At 41.3% G+C, this 25777-nt stretch overlaps 1 protein-coding gene across 1 annotated transcript in view; it reads right to left on the reverse strand.

The window, feature by feature from the left end:
- Nucleotides 1-25777, reverse strand: part of LOC108920484 (ephrin type-A receptor 6-like) — a 133329-nt gene that overhangs the window by 42579 nt on the left and 64973 nt on the right. Inside the window, exons 5-6 of the mRNA XM_018729244.2 lie at nt 16034-16189; nt 13854-14189 (exon numbers count right to left, since the gene is read on the reverse strand). Coding sequence (XP_018584760.1) covers nt 13854-14189; nt 16034-16189 — 492 coding nt within the window. The remainder of the gene's footprint in view (nt 1-13853; nt 14190-16033; nt 16190-25777) is intronic.

Genomic DNA, 25777 nt, shown 5'->3' on the forward strand with positions numbered 1-25777 from the left:
AAATGTGATTAGTTGGATTTAAGTACGTATTAGTCGGACCCTAATTGTTAAATAAGGTTGGGAGCATCCAGTTAGATGCACTTAAGTTTATTTATGCAGAAGCAGATTTTTTTGGGAAACCCACAGTTGTGCATTCCAGGAGGTCCTCTTTAGTCTTGTGAAAGGTATTGCATTTAAACCACCTCAGAAAACTATGAAGCAAAATCAAGGCAAAGAAAGGAAGAGTATTGCACTGGATACAGTAATCTAAACAACAGACAAATCTTATAATGTTTACTGGACAAGTTTATGATTTCCAAGCTATTTAAAGTAAATGCATTCTCACAGAACACTGCAAGAAAAAAGGTCTTTCATAACTTGGACTGGAAAGAAAGAGGAAGAATGAGACTTTGATCTGTGGGCTCAGTCAAAGACACTGAGTATAGAGAAAGCAGAAGGATGAGCATTGAAGTAAAAACCCAAAAAAGACTCTGGCTCCCAACATGAGCAGCCTTTGTTTGATGATGTTCTGTAAGAGTGGACTCATGCCCACTGACAAGTATGGCAGGTGTTGAAACGTAAAATAGCGTGTAGAGAGTGTCCAGTGTTGGAGGCAACAAGCACAGGATGCCACCACACCACCTTCCAATCCTAAACCCCAGCAGCCACACTGAGAAGAACTCTGGAAAGGCAGGAGAATAACGGCAAAAAAAGTGCAGATGCATTCCACTTTGTGTGCTGCTTTTGGTAGGACCTACATTTGTGGCCAGTGCCGCTTGGCAACTCTCCTCCTGGATAAAGCAGACAGCATTTCTTCTAAGGGAAGCTATTTTGCTTTCCGGTACATGTCCTTGGAGAACCACACACACTGAGTAAACATTCCAGTTTAAGCCCTTTGTACAGCTGGTTCGCAGAGCTCCAAGTCACAGCTGGCATTGCACACAATGTTGCTGCAAGCACTAACACTCAAAAACTCAACCTCTTTGTCTTTTCCCAGCAGTCACTACAGGCAATGCCCCTTAACCCAAATAAGAACTATTCTTCACGTAAAAACTGAAGAAATACCGATTTAATGCAGCTCTGCTTCAAGTGATTGCGCTTGATGTGTCAGGAACAGGACCATGCAAAAAAATCGTAGGTGTTACACTGATTATTTGCACGACGACTGCACCCACTTTCGCTGTTCACATCACACCCTCAGCGGTGCCAGTTCCATTGTTCTGAACATGAACTCGAACGGTGCAATCCACCCTTTTAGCAATGCTGGCAATCAAAGCTTTCTCTTCAAATCTCCTCCAGATTCTCTGGGACAAGGGCTGAGGGACGCATTTAGGACTGTGCCACTGAAGAAACAGATGGATTAACTAGATCCTGCGGTGCAAATCCCTGGAAGAGGACATTAACGAAAACCTGTATCTCAAAATGGCTCAACAGCAGTAGGTATTAAGATTGGACCCTCAGTTTTTTTCTTCTTGTCAGATTTAACAATGACAAAAACTGTCTTTTCAGATAAAATCCTATATGCAGTAGGGATTGAATACAGAAGGTCAGGAAGTAAACCAACAGTGTGAGCTTCTGCTGCTGTCATACAGACTATCACCTGGAGGAATGACCCCTCAGGCTGGACTCTGTGCCCTGGTCTCTGCAGCCTTTGGCCATGCAGACCGCAGCCCTGTCCCAGACATGACCCTCCTAGAGGGGTGTCTGAGCACCGGTAACCCCTGAAAATGGAAGCTGTTGTGCAGGACTGTGCGGCTTTCCAACCTTCGCAGCTCAGCTCATGTTCTACTTTCTGTGTTGTGTCTGCTGCCCTTCAGCAACTGTGCACATATAGTTATGACGTGCAAGAAAAGTACATTGAATCTGATTAAATGAATGAATCATTTTAAGATAATTCAGAAAGGACCCAAACAGCTGGGATCATTTGGACAGAAAATGAGACTTACACAGTGTTATGTAAGATTTATAATCAATTCAGTTCACAGACATGCAATTGCAATCCCAGTTGCTGAGGCAAACTAAGCATGTCTGCTGAAGGTTGCTCGTGGCAGATTGTGATCTCCAGTTTTAGCACCTATTTTAGTGGTGTACACGTTACATTTTTTTACCCAAAGGACACATTGGTCTTGGTTTTTAATAGTGACCCATTAATCCAACTGCCATGTGCTTAAGGCACAGCAAACAGATTATTCTGTTCCAAGAGATGTTGGGCACCTCCTTGAAACATCATCAAGAACAAAGGACCTCTTTCCACAGTACATGACAGGTCTTTGTAGTCAACAGCGGCTTACAACTTGGGACATAATTATACCTGTTATTCACAGTGTGTTAGCAAACGAAAGGAAGAGGAACACCTTCAACAGGTTGCAAGAAGAAAACCAGAGGGTCAATATTTTTTTTTCCGCTTTTGCAAAAGCAAAAAAGATATGGATAGACAGTGCATCTCAGCCCACCTCCCAGCAGGCCACTGTGTATGCTGGTTTTTCTCCCAGCTTGAGTTTGTATTTAATTAACCTTCATTGAACCACTGATTGAATGACTGGCACATTTCAGCAGCAGTGGCACACATGCTGTACCAAAGAGGACTGCAAACTTTTGAGACATTCTTATCTGAAACAAGGCCCTTAGGGCTTGACCCAATGTCAGCCTTCGCCAAGCAGCTGAGTGGCATATCAGAAACCATCTAGAAATCCAGGAAGTTTAGATGTGCCTGAACTGACGGTTGACCATGTCAGACACTTGGCAGACACCTACAAGATCTTCTCGCTCTTTTTCCCTCCATCTCATTTCCACCTTGCACATTATGTTACTTCCATGGGAAAGGGCCTTTGACCACAAAGTCCTATTTAATTCCACCTGACATTCTATTTGTGCAAAGCTGATCCTGAAAACACACTGTGAATAATTTAGCAATGTACTGGAGCTATTGCAGATTCACATTCAAACAGGAGTTTCATCCTGGACTACAGGAGCTTAATGTATATTTCTCAATGTGTGCTAATAACCAGGTAAAATAACGCTCTCAGCAAAATTACAGCAATCCATGGAATTGATTCTGCTTTAAAATGTTCCGTTTAAAGGATGGCTATTGTAATGGATGTACTTGTTCATGGAAAATTGCGTATTGGAAAAAAGGCTGAACAAAGGCCATGCAGGCTATATATAAAATGACTTAATGAAGTAATTACTCTCTTTTAAAATCATTTCAAGGTATGCACATTCAGGAAGTCAATTTATTTTTTATTGCTGCATGATAAGTATTCTTTATGTCCAGTGGTAGTCAGGAGTGGGAGTTGAAGTGCAAGACCTAACCAAGTAAGAATTTAAAAGCAGCAAACTGTTAAAAAGGCCAACAATAACATCTCTAATAAAATAAAATAAACAAACAAACACACACACACACCGCTTGTCCTGAATGGGGTTGCGGCAAGCCGGAGCCTGACCCAGCAACACAGGGCATAAGGCTGAAGGAGGAGAGGGGAAACCAAGGACAGGATGCTAGTCCGTCGCAAGGCACCCCAAGCGGTACTCGAACCCTAGCCCCATCAGACAGCAGGCACAGGCCAATCCCACTGTGCCACCACACCCATATTAAATAAAACAAAATAAAATAATATAAAATAAATCTGTATACCACAGAAGAGATCTCTACTATTCATCTACTATCATCTCTTCTATTCAGTGCTAAAAAGACAGTAGTGACATGGACATGGCTTCCTTTCAAAAGAAACAGTTTGATAGTGAAATAAATATCAGCCCTGAAACGAACCAACCAATGTCAACAAGTGCTTGTCCTAAGTGGGGTCACGGTGAGCCAGAGCCGTGCCCAGCAACACAGGACGCCAGACGGTCGCAAGGCAACCCTAGCAAGGCTCAAACCCCAGACCCACCACAGTGGCCAAACCCACCTCGCCACCACGCGCCCCAGCCCTGAAACCATTAACCTTATATATCCATCCTGACTATTATGTACACACTCAGGCCTCATATAGCAGCGTCCCCTCCAAAAAAAAAAAAAAAAACAAACAAAAAAAAAAAAAGCATTTCGGTTGTCATTGTATTTCCACAGCAGGTATTTTATTCTGTAAAATGGCTTGTATCAGACTAATACTTCAGACACTTTGGAATAGAGATTGACACGTAACATCGTAAATTGAAAAGATTTTTGTCATTCAGTGGCGTCAATCCAGCTATTTTTTGACTATATCTAGTATGAAGCCACGTTGATTGGAATGCCCTCTTTGCCCTCTTAATATAAGCACCGGATGGAACCATATCTCTTCAGGCTGTTTATTAACAGATTGCTGATTCCAACCAGTTACAAACATTGACTAAAGTAAATATTAATCACAACTGAAATAGTGAATGCTAGTAATTGCTATGGTATTCACACACACTGGCTGAAGCCGCTTGTCTTGAGCAGGGTTGCGGCGAGCTGGAGCCTAACCTGGCAACATAGGGCTGGAGGGGGAGGGGACAAATCCAGGACGGGATACTAGTCCATCACAGGGCACCCCAAATGGGACTCAAACCCCAGACCCGCCAGAGAGCAGAACCTGGCCAAACCCGCCACGCCACCAAACCCCCCCATTTACACTGTTAAGCTATTTACAAATACTCATTCATTTATACAGCTGGGTTACTTTTGCTAGAGTAATTCAGCATAAATACCATAGTCAAAGGTACTACAAAGGTACCACAGCAGAAGCAGGATTCAATCCTCCATCCTTTCAATGCAAACCACAATGTTGTTTTCCTTTATAACTACCTTAAATCTGTCCTATTGGCAGGAATTCTGCCCAGCAGTGCAGCCTCAGCACCAGGCAAGAGGACATCCTTCTGCTGCAGTGAGGAGATACAGACTTGTGTTCCCATGAGTATGAGTCACGAACATGGATTACTGGCAAATGGGTATAGCTGACTGTTACAGGCCAAGATTCATCTTCCCTAGCTTTTTCAAGAGTCTTTTGGGAGCCCAGTCATTCTTTTTGCCTCTTTTGGTTACACTAGTTAGGCTTAATTTTGTGGAGTCATGCCATTTTTAGAGGGGGGCGCGGTGGTGCAGTGGGTTGGACCGTAGTCCTGCTCTCCGGTGGGTTTGCGGTTCGAGTCCCGCTTGGGGTGCCTTGCGGCGGACTGGCGTCCCGTCCTGGGTGTGTCCCCTCCCCCTCCAGCCTTGCGCCCTGGGTTGCCGGGTTAGGCTCCGGTTCCCCGTGACCCCGTATGGGACGAGCGGTTCCGAAAATGTGTGTGTGTGTGTGTGTGTGCCATTTTTACTTTGTTTGCAACTCTTTTTTGAATCTGAGCATCGTAGATTTACCTTCCGCTTCTCATCTTGGCCTGGATGCTGCTCCACTCTGCACCTTCTCACAGTATGAAAAAGGAGAGCATCTACAGAAATCTAAAACTGTTTTGTAAGGCTTTCTGATGTTATCAAAAGTACTCATGATAGAACTGACATTTTATTCATTGTGTAGCCTCCAAAGCTATTGTCCAAAGCATTCTAAAATTTTACACTGGTTCTCACCATGGAACCATCTAACTGTTGTGCTTCTGTGAAGTTGCAGACAAGCCATGAAACATTAGTTCAGTTCTGCAGTCTCTCAGTCTGGTTTCTAAAGTGCCATCTCTCTCTCTGCGACTGCAAGTGACAGTCAGTGTGTGATTAGAAGCTGTCACACACCAGCTCTTGTGAAAGTTGTTCTCGTGACCGCTCTCTTTGAGAGGACTGGGAGATGGCAGAAACACGTACAGAAGGTATGGTTTAGTAAGACTTAACGCTAAATGCTGCTGCTAAGCATAACTGATAACTGATTCAAAATGAATCATTTCCTACATTAATTTTAAAAATGTCAAAAGAAAAAGAGCATTTTGATGAGAGATTGGGAGGGTCGTCCGGTGGCCATGCCTGTCGTATCAGTAGTAGCAGAGCTCTTTCCGAAAGCAGCTGGCAATGTTTCGAGAACTACAGCTGGTGGAGGGGTAAGGGCACATGCTTGATAATTACCTGTGTTGCCTGGGGGTAGAGCACAGGTTATTGCAACCCAGTTGGCTTTGCTAAAACATAAATGAAGATGAAGCTCTGACTGAGAAGAGATCATCACACAGCTCATCTATTTCAATGCAAGGAACACGGCAGCTGAATGAAGATGTCTGAGCCCCTTTATAAACATGGTGATCACCATGCTCACAGGACCTACCTTTTACCAAGCGGAGAATCAACAGAGTGCGCCAAGTCACTTGGCAATCCAAACACATTCACACTACATGAATAAAATAAACATGCATTGCTGTAAAAGGCAGAAGAGAAAACTGTCGTTAGCGCGGAATAACAAGCAAATTAAGGAATTGCGCTGGACAAGTGGTGGTGGGTGGGTAGGGCAGATGGATACATGGATGGATGGAGTTAAGATTATTTTCTAAGAGCATTTTGCCCTCGTTTAAAATTGTCTGAAAACATGATTACAGCAATTATCTGCAGAAACAAATAGAAACAATTATTTTCATTACATGTTTTTACTTATCCCTGTAACACAAAGTCTGGTCTGCAAATAGACAGACACAGTGACCATTTTTTTTTCTCAGAGGGAAAACAGTGGAAGGACCTTTCTTCCAGGACTCACTATCTCCCTGTGCAACACGAAAATAAAACAGCGAACAGTCGATGGAGGGTGCCAGTCTCTGCGAACGCATGTCCACCTACGAGGACATCTTTCGTGGACGTATCATGGGAGAATATGAGCACTCAGCTGAGCGGCAGTCAGTTACTGTCATCATCACCCACAACACATTGCAATGAGTCCACTTTACAGAACAGCAGCAGGATGGGGACACCAAGGACATAGTCAAGTCACAACTAATAAATCTTCAGCTAATAACCTCGTACGTTTCAAACTGATTTACTGCCTTGAACAACAAAACCAGAGACATGGTCCTTCTTCTCCTAAAAGAGCGCCTATTTACCAACTGCTCATTCTCCTCCATTTATCACTCTGAACACAGAGTGCTCACACCCCCAGACTCGGGAGAACAATCATTTCCTCTTAGGAAGGTGTCTATAAAATAGTGCTGTGACAGTGAATTACAATGATGACTTTCATTACTGTAGCTATTTTAGCAGACATCCATAAGTGTTTCTCTTAATACACAGTGGAGTGACTGGCATGACACCATCCTGCATTTGCTCCTAAATTTACAGCAATAACAGAGTGACAGTCAGGGTGAACCAAAAAAAAAAAAAAAAAAAGGCATGTAATAAAACTAATAATTCTGTCTGTACGGTATAATTGTGACTAATCTACTTGTATTATAATTGATTGTTAAAATGTTTGTGATGTAAGGACAAAACTATGCACACTATTAATCTTTTATTTACTTTATAAAATATGTGTATGCTAATTTGTTACAACTGTCAAAAAAAGCAACAGCTGACTTTTCTAAGGGGGGGTGTGCTGGTGTAGTGGTGCAGTGGGTTGGACCAGGTCCTGCTCTCTGGTGGGTCTGGGGTTTGAGTCCCGCTTGGGGTGCCCTGTGATGGACTGGCGTCCTGTCCTGGGTGTGTCCCCTCCCCCTCCAGCCTTACACCTTGCGTTGCCAGGTTAGGCTCCAGCTCCCCGTAACCTTGTATGGGACAAGCGGTTCAGACAGTGTGTGTGTGTGTGTGTGTGTGTGTGTGTGTGTGTGTGTGAGAGAGAGTGAGAGAGATGTTTCTAAGTCGATTCAGTCAAAACAGGTCAGCTGTTCACCTACATACAGGAACACCTTGAGCTATGGTATAAAATACTTTCACGGCACTGCTACTGAGCTAGCCAATGCAGTAGTTTGTCAAACAGGCGGAGTTTCATTCTGCCTTGTGGCGCTTATCTCCGGTGAGACTGCATTTCCACAGAACCCCACGTCCCCTTCTGAGCGGCGCTGACATGCTAATTAGCCACTGCCCAGCGCAATATGGCAGAGGTGTGAGGCGAAGGCGATGCTTTGGCAGACGGATGGAAGGTAATTCATCAGCCTGGGCCAGCCTGTAATGGGAGGTGAGGGTAATTACTGGCACAGCGAGCCATTGCTCCCCAGGCGCTCTGCCACAAGCATGACACCGGGGGTCTGGGGGGGGGCGTGGGGGTTCAGAATTGGAAGTCCCGACTGACATGAAATCTGGCATTAGCGACCAAAGACGAGGTTCCTGTTCAAGTTAAACTCATGCAGAACACAGTGCTAATGCTGCAGGACATTATTTCATGAGAGTTTCTCTATGAAAATGACATAACATTACAATTCTGCATACTACGTGTGCAAGCATAGTAAAGCAGTTCAGAGAAAAATAGGTCTTGCCTGTGATACGTTATGATGAATGATTAGGTTATTATTTACAATTTAATATTTTAGCCCACATGCTATTATTGAAAAATTGCCATTGCCACATTTGCTTTTTATTCTTTATTTACTATCCAATATGCCTATGAAGGAATGTAGGTACTTTGTATAGGGTTTTTTCCAGTAGTTGTTCAAAGACTTACCTTTGGTACCAACAAAGGTACTTTGGCATGCACTGTGTATCTGTAGTAGTAGTAGAAGTGATAATAATAATAATAATAATAATAATAATAAATAATTGTTAGCATAATAATAAGCACTGCTCCATTGCATTCAAAGAACCAAGGTTCAAATCCCACCTCCTGCAGAAAGGTACATACCCTGCATTGCTCCAGTAGGAACTTAAGCCATTATGCAAATGGGTAAATACAGTATTTTAACAAAGTAAGTTGCTTTGGAAAAAAAAATCATCAGTTATACTAATAAATAACTCAAAATAACTCTTGAGCAAAGTTGGAAAATGAAATTGCATATTGAAAAGTGCCAGTTCAATGCATAGATGTAAAAATGATGATAATAGCAATAAGTACATGGAGACAGCTGGTAGTGCAGTAGTTAGAGATACTGCCTTTGGACCCAAAGGTTGAAGGTTTGACCCCCCCCCCCCCCCCCCCCCCCCTTTGGCTGTAGTACCCTTGTGCAAAGCCCTTACCCTAAAATTGTTCTAGTAAAATTACCCAGCTGTGTAAATGATTGTAAGCATCTAATAATTGTGACCTTAACATTGTAAGTCACCTTAGAGAAAAGCATCAGCTAAATGAATAAATGTAAATGTAGTTGATCATGTATTCAATTGGCACTTGGTCTGTGTTTAGGGTAGGAAAGGTTTATGACATCACCTTGTTCACATTTCACAAACAGAAGTATGAATGTTCCTTTTGCCAAAAGCTCACGTGGTTATTTATTACTGTTGCTTCTGAATTTTGGTCTTGAGAATCGGACAACTACATTTTTTTGCAATTATCTGTGAGTGGTAATTAACGCTGGTTTTATTTTAATCCACATGCAATGTCTGCTAGTAGATATTAATAGAAATTAATGGGCATGTGGGCAGAATCCTGATTAACTGGAATTATGGTGGTTCTCCTCTGTTTGCCATCGCATTTTCAAACCTCAACAAAAGTTGAAACATTAAGAGCGGGATACTGAAACACTTCAGCCTGTTAGATTACAGACTGCTTTAGTTAAATAGTTCAATAATATAGATCATTGCCACACATAAATACCACTGTTGCAAATGCTCTAACACTTAAATGAACACTTCACTGGTAGGAGTGATATATATGTATTTATATGGAGACCCTGATATGACAAGAGGGAATGAAACTTAATGAGCTTGAAGGAAAGACCATAGTGTGCTACACCTCTGCTATTATTTAACAATGGTTAGAAATGTTCTTTTCCGCTACTGTATAATTTAAGCTTTATCAGAAACCTCTATTATAAAACTGCTATTTAAGTATCAGTGCAGAAAAAGTATTTTATTACAATTGCCACATGACAACCTCTATTAAACACTGAGTCAATTTTAAATGTTGTCTCACAACATTATGTGATATATGACATTTGTTTCCATCTACATGCATCATTATCCAGATCCTCTTGCTTTTATGGAGACTAAAAACAGAAATTAAGTGCAGCAGCCTCAATGTGTTTCAGTTAAATTATTTGAATATGCAAATACCAGAGATTTTTTTTTTTTTTTTTGGCAGAAATCTGTTCACTTTGTTCCACACCTATGATTTAAAAGACTAAATATCAGACCTTGAAGTATGAACTTATGCAGAGTTAGAATATAAGTGGTTAAAAGTTTTGCTTGGTGGTCCCACGCACAAAAGGTAAAGCACGGAGGTTCTCAGTTCTTGCTCCATTGTGGTGGAACAACCTCTTCCTTTCACTCAGAACAGCTGAAACTCTGTTTACATTCAAGAATGGTCTGACAAGCCACCTTTTCCAGACTCAAGATCTCCCCAGCTCATGTGTAGTGTAAATGTTCATGAACCATAACTTTATGATTATCCTCAGATAAGACTTTACACACCCGCTACTCATGCATTGTATGTAAATGTTTGTGTACCTTTTTAAAAATTATTTAAAAAAATAAATAAATAAGAATAAAAAAATTGTAGGAAGGTGATCAGGAAATTGGGGGGAGTGCGGTGGTGCAGAAGGGTTTGGCCGGGTCCCCCTCTCTGGTGGGTCTGGGGTTTGAGTCCTGCTTGGAGTGCCTTGCGATGGCCTGGTGTCCCATCTTGGCTGTGTGTGTGTCCCCCTCCAGCCCTGCGCCCTGTGTTGCCGGGTTAGGCTCCAGTTCGCCGTGACTCGCTCGGGAGAAGCAGTTTCGGACAGTGTGTGTGTGTGTGTGTGTGTGTGTGTGTGTGTGTGTGTGTGTGTGTGTGTGATCAGGATTCGTCTATCCTGAGTTTTATGCGCCTACTCGTGCGATGAACATCAGTGCATGAAGTGGAAAGAAACAAACTAAGTTTACTTAAGAATCACATGTCTGCAACTATGTTTTTCTTTCTCCTAATGTAAAGCATAAATTGTATTTTCTCTGAGATGCGCGTCGCTTTGGAGAAAAGTCTGCTAAATGAATAACTTTAAATGTAAAAGAGTGTGAGTTTCGGTTGATATAAGAGTATAAAATAATTGAGAGAAAAGAGGCTGAATAGCCTCATTTAATGATCTAACATGAGAGCTGTATAGGGGAACTCAAGCTGCAGAGAAACATATTTTGGCGTCTATGCCGAAGGATGTCGGTTAATGCTCAAAACCCTTGTGCTCCTGTGATTGCGGTCCCCCTTTGCAATGAAATCCTTTCATTTAGTACCCATTCAAATTGACCGAGACTTTAGTTCTATTCCCTGGCAAATATGGAAAGTTTTTAAAAGAGAAAAAAAATTAAATTCTTGCATGAACAACTAGCTATCACCTAACTTGAGCGTGGGTTCACAGTGAATTTGCAATGCAATATTTAATCACACACTTGATTATTCAGACACAGAATGTACATAAAAGGGAAAAGAATACAGAAAATCTATACATCTCATCTGGAACAAAAGAAAACACAAAAATGTGTTTTTGTCTATGTACAGCATATACGTATATATATATATACTGTATATTTCAATGTTGTTTCCTGAAACTTTGATCTTAGCTTCTCTTGTAAGCATTTTGCTTAAAAAGCTCCTCCAAATATACTAATGTATTCCACTTGTACACTAATTTATTAATGTAAAAGAGGTGTTTCTGGATTGAAGATCTTCTGAACTTCTCTCCATAATTGCTCTATGACAGCCATAATTACACAGCTTCTGCTAGTGCTTAAAAATCCCCTTAATCTACTTTCTTTCTCTCACTTCACAATCCCCCCACAGCTCATGTTCGAGTTCATAACTTATGTTACTCTCCTCTGGGCTTTACCCCCTCCCCTCACCTCGGCCTTCTCTATATTCAATTATCTTCCTACATCCCTCGTACTGCAGCTCCCCTGGAGAATCAATCATCGTCATTCAGGCAGCTGACAGCCGGCCCGCCCCCACGGCCTCACTTTTCCACCGCCTCCTTCCCTTCTTCTTGGGCTTCCTGTGTGCTGTCAGCTATGGTCCACTCACCTGTATCCTGCCTACACTCCCCCAAACCCTGGCAGTGGAACAAGGGCCGCCATAGTGCGCTCAAGGGACACACCACTTTGACCCACGGTAATCATCAGGGTCCAGCGCACCATTAAGAACGTGTCGGAAAAGCCCACACCATTTCTCTTCTCTACATGCATATGGCTCTTTTCTTCAGAAAATCAATCCTTGTGTCCCCAAGGAAAGACTCAAAGGCTTCCTGCCTTCGATTATATTTGAGGTAGGTACATACTTTCATGTCTTCAATTTCCTGCTCACTTGAAATCTTTTTGAACATCAATAGCAAGGTCTCATCTAACTGAACAAGATGTGTTGTACTTTCATAGCAATGACTACGAATGAATGTCTTGATTCTGTATTATCCAGTACAACAGCAATGCACACAGCACTGTAAAAGAAATACTGACCAAAGGTAATTTCTGACAGTGGAATTCAGAAGAAAATTTTCCAAACCAAAAACAGCCTTTGTTGAACTGTATAACTTCTTCTCTCAAAGCTTCAGTTCCTTAAGATATACAACAGCCACATTGATAAAACATACTGCAGTACCATTTAAGAGTATAAATGCTGGCTGGAAAACAAATTATAAGGTTTTCTCTCCACACTTCCATTTCAGTTTACTGTAAAGTCTTTTCATTTTTGTTTATGGTGAATACAGTAAGATCATAAAACAACCAGTCAAAAGTCATGGCAACTGGATTATTTTCTTCTCTAATGGTGATTAAATGTTCAGACTGTGCTAGCTTTTTTATGGTGAATGTTCCTTCACTTTGGCCAGTATGGACCTTGCACTTTCCATGGCACTCGGGGCAAGTCATTTAGGGCATGAGACTGGGGATATGTCTTATTTTGTCCTCTTGGCTTTCACTACTGATTCCATGTTCTGACCATTAAATCAAACTACGGGCTTCTATACATGCTCTCCACCATCTCACTGATTAATTTATTCTAATTTTACTTGATCTGATATTAGTGTCACATCAGTATCAAGAAGGCTACATTTAATTTAATGACAAACTTTTTCCTTTTTCCTCATTCATTTTCTACACATAGGTTTCTACACCAAATACTTTATTTTTCCTAATATACAAATATGTTGGGTTGATATAATTCCAGTATTGTTCAATTTGTTCTGAAAAGTGAATGGAAAGGGTAGATGGAAAATGTGACATGACCCTATTGCAGAATACCCTTTCTTTTTTGCTTTACCTGTTCTGGCTAGAATTGAGTTTTCACCGAGTCCACCCACCAGCGCTCGCGACTTGTCCAACACATCCATTAACCGCTGGTGCGATAGCCTCCGGCAACATGCTGAGGTGGAAATGGCCAATCAGTCACACATATCATGTTGGCTATGACTTCAGGCTGGTCCAATATAGGAGTGGGTGATGGAAATAAATGTTTGAGTAAACGCAGGGACACCTGTTTAGACAAACAGGGCATGGTATCGTAGTACTCTTCTTGGAAAATAAATAAAGCAACCACAGACTATTAATAAGGAACACAAGAAAAACCATAAGACATGCCTTGTCAATGTGTTTGAAATTTTAAAACATGTATAAAATCATGAAAGGCAAAATAAATGAAAACTCATTAAAGGTATGTGATGACTAAGTGTAGGACCTGGTGAAACAGAGTAACAGAGCTTGGAAATGTTAAAAAGTATTCACTTACACTCTAAGGAATAGAAAATGTCTCAGATGGACATCCAAAAATACCCTTCTGTTCAGAAAAGGTACAGCTCGAAAAGAAGGTGAAACTATTATTCCCTTCCACTAAAAAAGAAACCCATTTGTGGAAGCTGAATGGAAGTTCAGCAGAAAGCTAAGTAAGGAAAGATGAGTTTGGAAGGAACGGTGGATTACTCACCCCCCTGGTCACTGCTGACGGTGATGGAGCTGACAGGACGGGGCAGTGTGCTGAACTGGGACACACCATTGATGGACTCGACCTCGAAGGTGTAGTTGGTATGGGCTACTAGGTCCAACACAGTCACAGAGGTACTGGTGAGTCCTACTGGCCGTGGCACAAAGCGCAGCTCCCCCCCACAGGGCTCACACTGCTGGGGGTCCATTCCACACTTCTTACAGAGGACATTGTAGGATAGGTCTCTCCGGCCTCCGGTGTCCACAGGCGGACTCCACTCTAGGACGAGGGAGGTCTCATTGATGTTGAAGACCAAGTTCCTCGGGGCGGATGGCGGACCTAGCAGAGGGATAAATATTAACGTGGAAAATACTGTAGTGTAGAAGGCTGAATGATGTGCAGAAGCTTTTGAAGAAATTAATTCCTTGGTAACTTTGCTGAAACTATACCTTGAACACAGTGAGAAGAAAAAGAAAGGTTTTCAGCACCAATATGGGCTACCCTTCAATGACAGATCACATAAATGACTTGTGGTTACCTGTGTATGGTTATTGCCTAATACCACTGTCTCTGACACGATGCCTATTATTAAGTAAGCAAACATTTGCTCTCAATACACTGATACAGTAAACAGGTTTTGCCCTCTAATGTAGCATCAGTGATAAATGATTTGGCTTGCAGTCACTTCCAAGCCTTCATGCTTCATGTTTGTGTGGTGCATGTGCTGATGGGGAATGTGAGCTGGCAGAGTGAGAGGCCTACCGGAATGCGTCTGGTGCTGCCAGTCTGAGCCCAGGAGCACGCTGCACAATGGACACCAGGCTCAGAGCTGAAGGCTCCTCCATAAATAATTTTCTCCTCCACAATGGGTCTTTGTGAGCAAGTCTTTAGGTGTATTCTGAAACCTCCCCTAGCACCCTTAAACCTAGTCCCCTCTGGCTCTCATATCCACCTCTGCCTCTTTCCTTTCAAGGTAAAGATCGCTGCTATCTGTACCCTTTCACAGCATTAAGGAGCACCATGGCACAATTGTCCTCCATCAATCAACTCCCATTCTCCGTTTGCGTGGAGTTTTTTTTTTTTTTTTTCTTTATCTCTGCAGATTTTGTGCTGCTTTTTTCAACGTGAATGTGAAACACAGCTCAGCGGTTCTCTTGATTTCTCTCGAATGCCTGAGCAGTGTGACCAGATTAGGAGATGTGATGGAGAAAATGTGAATTTTAAAATATCAGCTTCTAGAAAATCAAAAACATAACTTCAAAAGTCGTTTTAAATCATTCTATGAATACAATTAACATGAATAACTGAGAATCATGAATTAATGGGGTACTGTTTGCGGATGACTGGGACCATCATGCAAGGCCTGGTGGCCATTAGGTACAATGCCAGCTAGCATTAGAGGCTCTTGAGACGAGTTCAGCCATTATTGCTTTAGACAAAGAACTCCCCCAGAGCATTTCTTGACACCTTCTCTCCCAAGAGCCCTCTCGCCAATTTGCATTACAGTTAGATAGCTTTTTAATTGACAATAAATTACTTTGGCTAAACTGTGATTTCATGCAAATATTAAGCTGTAATGACATGCGGTGAATCATTTATGAAAGCTTAGAATCAGAACAATGAGCAACATTTTATTCTAATCCTCAAGCAGTGCAACAATATAGGTAACCCAGGTTTTTTCAATGGAGCATGGATGAATTGTTACTGTTTCAGCACAGTGCAGGGAGAGTGACACGTTTTGTATTATATACTGAAACTCTTCTGTCTGAATGTCTGAATGATCCACCAGAACGTCATAACAATCCTTTCTCATTAAACTTGAATGGTAAATGTATTAGGGCTATGAGCAATAGTCTTTAACATTAGCTCATAAATGCACAAATATATGCATAAACTTAATTGTATATGTCAAAATAACACATTCGGTAAATCCAGCATATCAATATCTCAAGTATGTTGTGTCCACCAAGTTAATTTACATAAAAAATCTGCAATATAGGTGTAGCATGAGCATAATGCTACAGGCTACAGAACTAAGCTACAAAGCACAACAATTCATGAGACAGAAGGTATTGAGTGGATCTAACATGACTGGCAATGTTTCCATGTCTTTCCACGTTAGTTGTATCTCCTGCGGAAACTTACTGATGGAAGCTATGGGTTTCTCTTGCACGGAAACTTACGGGTGCAGGCCATGGTAGACAGGTCCTTTGGAGCCCGAAAATAGTTCTTCTCGCACTGGCAGAGCGCAGAGCCCTCATCATGGCTGAAGCTGTTGGGGGGACACTTGGAGCACTTGATGTTCCCAGGGAAGGCCTTGTAGAACCCGATCCTGCAGGCTGGGGACAGGCAATGCAAGTAATCAGAAACCTGGAAGTGGGTCCAGCTAATGAGTACCTGTAAGGTCCTATATGGGGATCTCAAAGCAGCACTGGAAAACAAGCAATATCTACCACATAATATAGAACAACTCCATGAGTTGTAGGTCCTAGCTGTAATTGAGGGATCATTTTTAGCAAACAGAAAAGTTGTAGGTTTAAGAAGTTGTAGGTCTTGATGCAAGAAAAAAGTCATTCAGAAGTAATCTATGACTATAAAACTGTACACTATAACAAGTCTGTACACTGCAAGACAATTTTTTTTAAGGATCTGGAGGAAGGGATTTATATATACTAAGAGATACTGACTGAGTGAAGGCCTTATTAAAAGCAAAACACACTTTTGCTATACTTTACTTTCTGAAGGTGAATATAGTTATCCTATAATTGAATGTCTGCATATTTGACAGCATAGGTTTAAAGCTGCATTTCTAATATTCAGGATTCAGGGCAATAGCTACTGTCCAGAGGTACCACTAATCGTATACACAGTGATTCTTCGTGGGTCATGAATATGACAGTGTCATTACAGAAAATTAGCTGTACCAATGATAGATGTAAATATATTCAGCAGCCTTAAGGGATCCTGTATAGCTGGAATACGATTCCCACAAATGTGAGATGCAAATCTTTGGCTGACATGGATATCTGTCCTCACCATTCCTTAGGCCATCCGGTTGCAAGCAGAACCCAAAACACAGACTACATGATTAGAAATATGAAGCCACATGTGACCTCTGCTTACCTTTGGTCCGAGGACGGGCTACATCTCAAAGTGCTTCCAGGGTCCCCACTGTTAGTTAAACTGTTTTATGAGACTCTTGTCCCCGTGTGCATTTACCAAATGCCCCTTTTCCTTGGCTGCCACTACACACACCAATTTAACAAGTCAACACAAGCTGAGCTATTAAAGGGCGTCACCTTGAAACAGTGGACAACTTTGCCTTCTTGGCATTTTTCCCTTCACTGATGAATTAATCTGCTCCAAAAACTGCCTGGAAACAAAGGTCCATATAAAGCAACGGCTTTTATTAAGTAAATAGAATAGAGCCAGCATTGGCAGCTAAGGTAATGTATGTCATTGACCCTATAATGCACAGGAGTCCTTGAACATCATAGAATAATTCATGTGTCTTCTTTTTTTTCTTTGTAGTTAATCTTTAGTCAAATACCATGTTCTCACATCTACCAGTATAAGGGCTTCAGGGTTCATCCCATGATTTAATGTGCAGTGTACTGCTTGCTCAAATTCCATCAGGACCATTACAGATAACTGTAAGTTTTACTAAGAGCAATAACAGAGAAATACCTACAGTGTAGTGATCTCCTCAGAAGGAAATGCAGTGAGGGATAGTGTGTGGACGCCTTCACCTATGGGTGTATGCCTTCATCTATGAATCATTAACACAGTTTATACAAGCAAGTAAATCTAGCATCATATTCCTTTTCAACAGCCCAATTTACATGGAATAGGAAAATCATATTTGCTTAACAGAACAATACAATTTCTTCATCCATCTATCCATCCATATATCCATCCTTCCATCCATCCCTCTTACCACTTGACCAAATCATTGTTCTAGTAGAGCAGAAACATAGGGCCATTGCAGGGCACTCTCACAAACAATCACATACTAAAGGGCAATTTTATTGTATCAGTTCACTTGTGACATGTCTTTAGGCTGTTGGAGGAAAAACATATAAACATGAAGAAATCATTAAAACTCTCTCTCTCTCTCTCTATATATATATATATATATATATTATATATATATATATAATATATATAAAAAACTTGTTCCATTATTGTCAAATAGTTACTATTAGGACAAAAGAAACTCCTGATTTATGATGGTTGCTTTCAGAACTGTATCCACAAGTGGAATGGAGCTCTGCAGGTGACAGGATTTGGCTGATGAGATCACCTGTGCTCAGAAGCTCATCAGGAAATGGCTGCTAGAGTGAGCTGGAGGAAGCAAACACCCTGACCTGGGAGCTTTGCTAATTCTGCATTCATAATCCAAGGTTAATTAGCTTTGGAAGTCACCCAACAGCCCAAGCCTGAAGGAGCAGGAGCCTGAGTTGGGTTTTCAACACCCAACCCAGCAGATGCGTAGGGACTTCACTGATTCGCAGTGAGCTAGTCTGTTGTTTCCTTTCCCCTTCCTGTCCCCTTTCCCTCTCCAGAGTTTTACGTTCGCACTCTCTCCCACTGCAACGACAGCTACGTACTCTGCGAGGAAATTGGTCCGTGGTACCGCCGAAGACCAGCGATTCCAAGAGAAGCACAATTCTGCAGCATTTACTAGCAGACCCACACGAACAAATGTTGCAGAACAGTTCAGCTCTTGAAATCAAAGCAGATGAGATGCATAAATTATACTTTGAAGAGTTAAGTATACTAGTGAAACTACACAGCGACTTCTTAAATTTGTATCACACAGTCGTTTGTTTAATTAAACCCCAAATAACAGATTATGTTATTGCTTTCAGTGCTGGATGCACAGTTACAAATCACAAATTCAATATGATGTTGACTAGAGAACCAGTCTGAGAAAATACACGCACTTATTCAGTCTGTTTGCATCTGGAGGTGGGGACTGTGGGCAGATGGCAAGGAGTGAGTGCTTACTATCAGCATGTAGGTCCCAGTTGAAACCCTGCAGACCCAGCTCCACTCCTCTCTGTGAGAGGTAAGTGATGGCCCTTGACACTATTTGACTCATTGCGCTTCATTGTCAGCATATCCCTTGTTTCAACAGACTTCCAACCTGGGTGGGAAACGCAGTGCTCATTAATGCTCAGCGACAGATCGTAGCCAGGGACACAATCAGCAGGGATGCATGATCAGGAGAGACTGCTTCACACATGCAGAGAGTTAAATTAAAGAAAACAAATGAAATGAATGTTTCTAAAGGCAACATATGCTGCAGTTAATCCATCTGGACTAATATGAGCACAGCAAAAGGCAAGAGAGAGAAACATACTATTTATATTTCCAGGTACTGAAGTGAAGCTCAGACTTAATTAGATCAAATTGTCTAATAGGAGAAACTTCTGTTTTCTAGTGTTAATGTTTTCTAGTGCAATGCAGTCAAAGAGCGAAGCTCAAATGAACTGAAACCTTGGAATATTTTTAGTCCTTATAATACCAAAAGGTTCCCATTTCTAATATTACCTCATCGTAAAGCTTTAATGGTATTAAGTGAATGCAACTTGAAAATGGTCAAACAGGATTAGTTAAAATTGTTCCGTATTATATTTGAAGGAATTATATAGAAATATAACAATCAATATAATAAATCAATAGTGGATGGATGGATGGATGGATGGATGGATGGTAAAATGCATTATCAGATAATAATATATTAAGTAATTCATTATTTTTCACTACTACTCTATCACAAGTAAACCGATTAGCATGTAGAGAAATATTTTGCAGGTAACAAAATTTGCTTAATTTTTTAAATATGTTCTGGTTTCCTATTTAGCAACTTATAGATCCATCCATCCACCTATTCACTCACCATTTATGAATAACCACTTGTTCATCACAAGGTCTCAGTGATCTCAAGCACAGCCCAGAAACTTAGGACATGAGGTAGGGAATGCCCTGGATATAAGACCAGTCCATCACTGAACTTGTTCATGTCCCCTCTTGTCATATTTGTACAATCTGTACACGTAGCAAAGGTTCATCTTTCTGTGACTGTTGCTCTACGACAGTTTCAGCTACTTCAGCTCCTCGCTCTCCATCTTCACACAAAGCGTCTCATTAAGAAGCTGCTCTAATCAGCACTCTTCTACATGTCTACACTCAAGCTGTGCAAAAGAGGAAAATTTTGTCCTTGTTTAGATTTCAGTGATGCTTTCTTATCTTCTGCTCTGAGGAACAGCATCTCTGTATCTTAGTGTTAGCAGTAAAAATCAAAGTCACAGTACTGTACCTCCCACTCACTGGTCATTTCATTTACATTTATTCATTTAGCAGACACTTTCCTCCCAAGTGAGCACATCTCAGAGAACAACACAAGAAGAGCATTACATCAGAAAGAGAGATTCAAATGCAAACACATGATTCTCGAGTACATTTAATTTGTCACATTCAGTATATGAACCAGTATACGTTACACGAGTATCTGCACAAAGGCTTTTCCATGATAAAACAAATTATTAAAAATTACATGTTTATCATGCACTTACAAGACCAGAAGGGAACCAACCACCATCTACAACCACTTGTCCCAAGTGGGGCCGCAGCAAGCCGGAGCCTACTTGGCAACACAGGGCACAGGGCTGAAGGGACACACCTTGAGCTGTCATACAGTGGGCACTGGCCAAGCCCACCATGCCACTGTGTCATCAGTGGAGAAGTGAGTCTGAAATAGGTGTGTTTTGAGACCCTTCTTAGATGTAGAGATTCAGCAGTTCTGAGTGAGGGGAAGGTCATTCCAAAACATAAGAAACAAAACCTTTGTACTTTTGATTTTAGACCTCTTGAGCATGGGACCACTAAGCGGGCAGAGATGGAGGACCGTACCAGTCTGGTCGTGGTATAGCAAGTCATCATGTCTTATAGATATCAGGGAGCAGATCCATTGATGGTTTTGTAGGCTGTAGTCAGATTCTTGAATTTGATCTGGGCAGCTATAGGAAGCCAATGCAGAGAGGCAAGCAGGCAGGATACACGGGAACACTTTGGCGGGTCAAACACAATTCGTACAGCGGTATTCTGTATCAACTGGATAGGTTTGATGGCAGAGGCTGGAAGGCCAGACAGGAGAGAATTGCAGTAGTCCAGGTGGGATATTACCATGGCCTGGACAAGGAGTTGTGTACCGTCTGTTGTTAGATAGGGGTGGATCCAGCAGATGTTATGCAGAATGTATCAGCAGGTCCGAGCTGCAGCTTACAGAGAGGAAAGACAGACTTGAGCCAATCATTACTTCCATACTCTTAGCCAAGGAGGTGGGCGAAGTAAGAAGTTATCCAGTTCAACAGAGTACTCGACAGGAGGACAGACCATTTGGGAGCTGAAGAATTTCTGTTTTGCAGAGGTTGAGTTGTAGGTGGTGATCAGACATCCAGGCAGAGATGCCCGAGAGGCAGGTGGCGGTGCAATAGGAAATGTCTACAGCTCCCGGAGGAAAAAGAGGAAGAGCTGGGTATTGTCAGCTTAGCAGTGGCACTTTCATGTAGTCGGTATCCTCTGACAAGTTCATTCATTTCACATTATTAATGCACAAGATGCTAGCATATTTGAAGTAATTCCAACAAAATACAGCTTTCATGTCTATTTTATTATATCCTACAAGTTCAGACCCTTTTTTGGTATTTAATTAATACTTTAAATGAATGAATGTAGTTGGTTTCATTTTTACCTGTAATAAAAACCCTGGAATCTGTTGCTGGCAAAAGACAGCTGAAATTCAAGATAACTGCACCTTGTTAATGCATCTCACCATTGGAGAATATACTCTTTTACACAGCTAATTTCATGTCTCTTCAACTACACTATTGCCAAGCAACAAAAAGACTTAAGTGATAAGTAAGACTGAATACTGTATGAACACGTCTCTTATTCTATTAACAGCCACACGCAATTTCAGTTGTACAATTGTCTATTATTAATGGATGCTAACTAGCAGAATGCAATTACTGTTTGGCTTCAAGCTGATATTTTAATTCTTCCATAACAGCTAATACTGCCAGTGCCCCATCTCCTTTCCGTGATGCTTTATTCGAAGATAGAAAAGTGCACAGTAGACTGCTCCCCAAATTTGCCTCCAGGTTTGGAAATTGAACCGCAGCGGTAAAAAATGGTCAACATGGCTAAGCCCTTTCAGAACAGAGCTGCAGAAGTTCTTTGCACAAAAGAACAATCTAGGCTCTGTCTGGATCCTGCTGGGGCCTGTACTTTTTGCCACACAAATCTCTACCAAAGGACCATCTACATTGTCATTAATCTTTCACATGCTCTGAGCTCTCGTCTACCTTGTAGGGGAGGGCTCATTCAAACACAATTTATTATTATCCACTCACAAGTCTATACTTATACAAGTCCTATTAGTACCTGACACATGAAGCAAAATATAGACTGTTTGTAGCCCCATCACCTTTATTAAATAAGCGGTAATCAGTATAAAATTTTTTTCCACCTTTTTGCATTTTAAGAGTGCATCTCTTAGCATTGCCTGTCTTACTGAATACACTTGAAGAATGCTTTGGTATGAAAAAAGATGACTTGGAAGTTTATCTAGTGATCACCTATGAAATAAAAATCATTCTCTGTGAGGAATTCATGGCTTTCTTGTCCTTTCAAATCCTCCACTGGTGCTTATTTATACTTTTCAGTATACAGCTTTTACATACTTGGTTAAATGGAACTGTATATTGCAAGCCAGTGTAAGTAGCTGAAAATGATGCCAGAACGTTTGGAAGTAAGTCAAACAATTTCACTGTAATAAAATACAATTGTGCCCACTTTGTTAGCCAGCTCAAGAACCTTTTTTGAAGGCAACACACTTTATTTCTTACAATTCCTATGACCATATTTTATACCTGCCAACTTTGCTAGTGAGAAGGGTGCGATGGTGCAGTGGCACAGTGGGTTTGACAAGGGCCTGCTCTGTGGTGGGTCTGGGATTCAAGTCCTGCTGGAGGTGCCTTGCGGTGGACTGGCGTCCTATCCTGGATGCGTCCACTCCAGCCTTTACCCCTGTGTTGCCAGGTTAGGCTCGGGTTTGTCGCGACCCTGCTTGGGATAAGCGGTTGCAGACTGTGCGTGTACTTTTGTAGTTGCAGTTCTTCTGGGAATTTGAAGGTAAATACTTAATAGGACATGTTAAAAGCAACACAATTTAAAAAGCCCTAGTTTCTGCTCTCCAACATTTTATTCCTGGGAAAATGACCATTGATTGCAAATACAAGCAACAACCAAAAAGATAAAATTGAACACAATGTCAAGCTCTAAGCACCGGCCTTTACCACATGTACTGCTCTTAAGACTAGCCACACATACATTTCGAATTATTGCCTGTAATCCATCTTCTGTCAAACGCCTTGTATGTCATATGCATGCTACAAAACCTAAAGACATCATAAATAGAATTAAGCCATTAAAGTGGGAGCATAGCAAGAGGAATGCTCCTATATACTGAAAACACAAAGACCCACAGTGTACCTGCATCCAAACTGAGCGCACTGCATACATCATGTCCAGCACTAAAGCAAAAGCACTGTCATAACACTCTCTGAGGCAGCATAATGACAGAGTGAGAACACTCTTCACAAGACAAAAATAGAGACCCTGCTGCTGACATGGACTTGCTTAGCTTCAAGCATAACTCTTTGTCTTCCTGGCCTCACTCGGGTCACAGAACCCTCTTTCAAAAAACAGTTAGTTAAGTTGATGCTGATAGCATATTGATATCAGAAATGATAAAATCACAAAACAGCAGAGAAATTCATTAATATAGCTACTGTTTCAGAAGGCACTGAAAAGGTGCACAGCTTTGACAAACGCATACCGCACCACCGCAAAATCCTGCCAGAGCACAACTGACAGAATCATAGCGGGGTAGCACCCGGTAGTCTGAATCAACAAGGAGACGTCACCAAATCGAAGGGAAGAGCTGGTTTTATCGGGAAGAACTAAATGACACCTTAAGAAAATGGCATCAAGCCTCTGAAAAACGAATCGAGCAAACTGTCACCGCTAATAACCCAGAAGCCATTTTTGTTAATGGAACCAGTACAAACTCCAGGCTGAGACCTCTGCTCTGTGACGATTTAATGTGCCTTAGAAAATATTTAGCATGATGAAACTTTTGTCATTTTTTTTCCCCCTCTGAGGCTTGGCTGGTAATTTTCTTGCTGAAGATTGAGAGCTGGGGAAGGAATGTAATTTTGCAACAGCAAGAACACTCTTTCAGAAAATAGCAGAAAACTTTCTGAATAGCTCATCTTGTCTGCTTGTGCTTGTTCTGTAGAAAAAAGTGCACTGCTGTGTATCCTAATGGTAGACAGAAACACATGCTGCGTAACAAAGTTAACAGAGGAGTTGCACAGAAGTTTAAATACGTGCACAAATGCATGAATAAACAAACAAACAAAAACAGGCACAATGACAATGATTATAATAAACTAAAACCGGTGCAGAAGGAAAAGAATAGGATAAATGTGAGCTGATCATTTGGAGTCTGAGAACTTCAGCACAGAATTTGTTTAAGCAGTCATGTCAGTGGTTCCAGCATCCTCTGTATATGAAGACTGATGTATTTGAAGATGAATATCTAAAAGAAGAACATTTGATCAAAATCTGCAATACTGGGTGTCTTAGTAATTGTGCCAACTACAGGGGCATCAAATCAGTATCACTTCCACATTATCTTGAATAGTTTCCTTTGGGAAGAAGGAGAAATATTGCTGATTTAAAGTTACCAGAGTAGCAAAGAGGCATCCATTGAACCACATCCTCACTGACCAAGGGTCAATTTAATAACAACCGTAACACTACAGTGTCTTTAGGAAACAGACTGCCAATTGTTACAAAATGCAAAAGCAGAACATCTGCTAATACATTCTACATAACATCCAGAGAATCCGTACTTATCATCTCACAACAGACTTTGTGCAACTCCTTGAAATCCCCCCTGGCCTACCTACTGCAACTCTCTTCTGTCTGGCCTTCCAGCCAGTGCTATCAAACCTCTCCAGTTGATACAAAACATTGCTGCACGAGTTGCGTTTGACCTGCTGAAGCGTTCCCATGTACCTCGTCTCTCTGTGCTGGCTTCTTATTACTGCCCAGATCAAATTCAAGAATTTAGCTGTGACCTACAAAACCTTCAATGGATCTGCTCAAAGCAGAACAGCAGAGTGTAACTCCTGATGCTTCAACCTGCACCTTATGAGAATGTGTCTGAAGGTGTGGATAGACAGCAACTGTATAAACTGCCCTAGTTCCACGATTAACAAAAAAAAAAAAAAAAAAAACTTGACACCTTTGTCAAGAATTTCTGTGAATGAATAAATGACCTGAAGTGACTGGAAATGGCTCTCATGGTGGACAGAAGCTTCTGAAGGAGAAGTCAGACAAGGGTAGTTCTGATCCTCATTCATTTCTATCCAGGTCATCAAATGTCTTACGATGAACCACATTTTGTTATTCAGGGATGGTTTCTACAATCCATATACAGTAAATGGGAATACAGATATAAGTACTAAGACAACAGTGGCACTGCTTGTAATTGCTTCTATATCCCCCGGACACATTAGAAATAAATATTGAATATAAACTACAAAAGACAGGAATTCTAGAACAGCGCTTCTCCTAATATATGGGGCTGTGGCTGTATAATTGGACTATCCCTGCTTTCCTAATTTATGTGCACGTATTTTGTGTGTAGACGAAAATTCCTCTGAATGTAATCATATCAAATGATGAAATGCCACTTAAAAAGCTTGTGAATTGCATTTGCAAGCAATTAAGTGAATTTGAAACAAAACGCATATGAATTTCCTCATTAACAGTCTGTGTCCTGCACA

The sequence above is a fragment of the Scleropages formosus genome, chromosome 14, assembly GCF_900964775.1.
Source record: "Scleropages formosus chromosome 14, fSclFor1.1, whole genome shotgun sequence".
NCBI lineage: Eukaryota > Metazoa > Chordata > Actinopteri > Osteoglossiformes > Osteoglossidae > Scleropages > Scleropages formosus.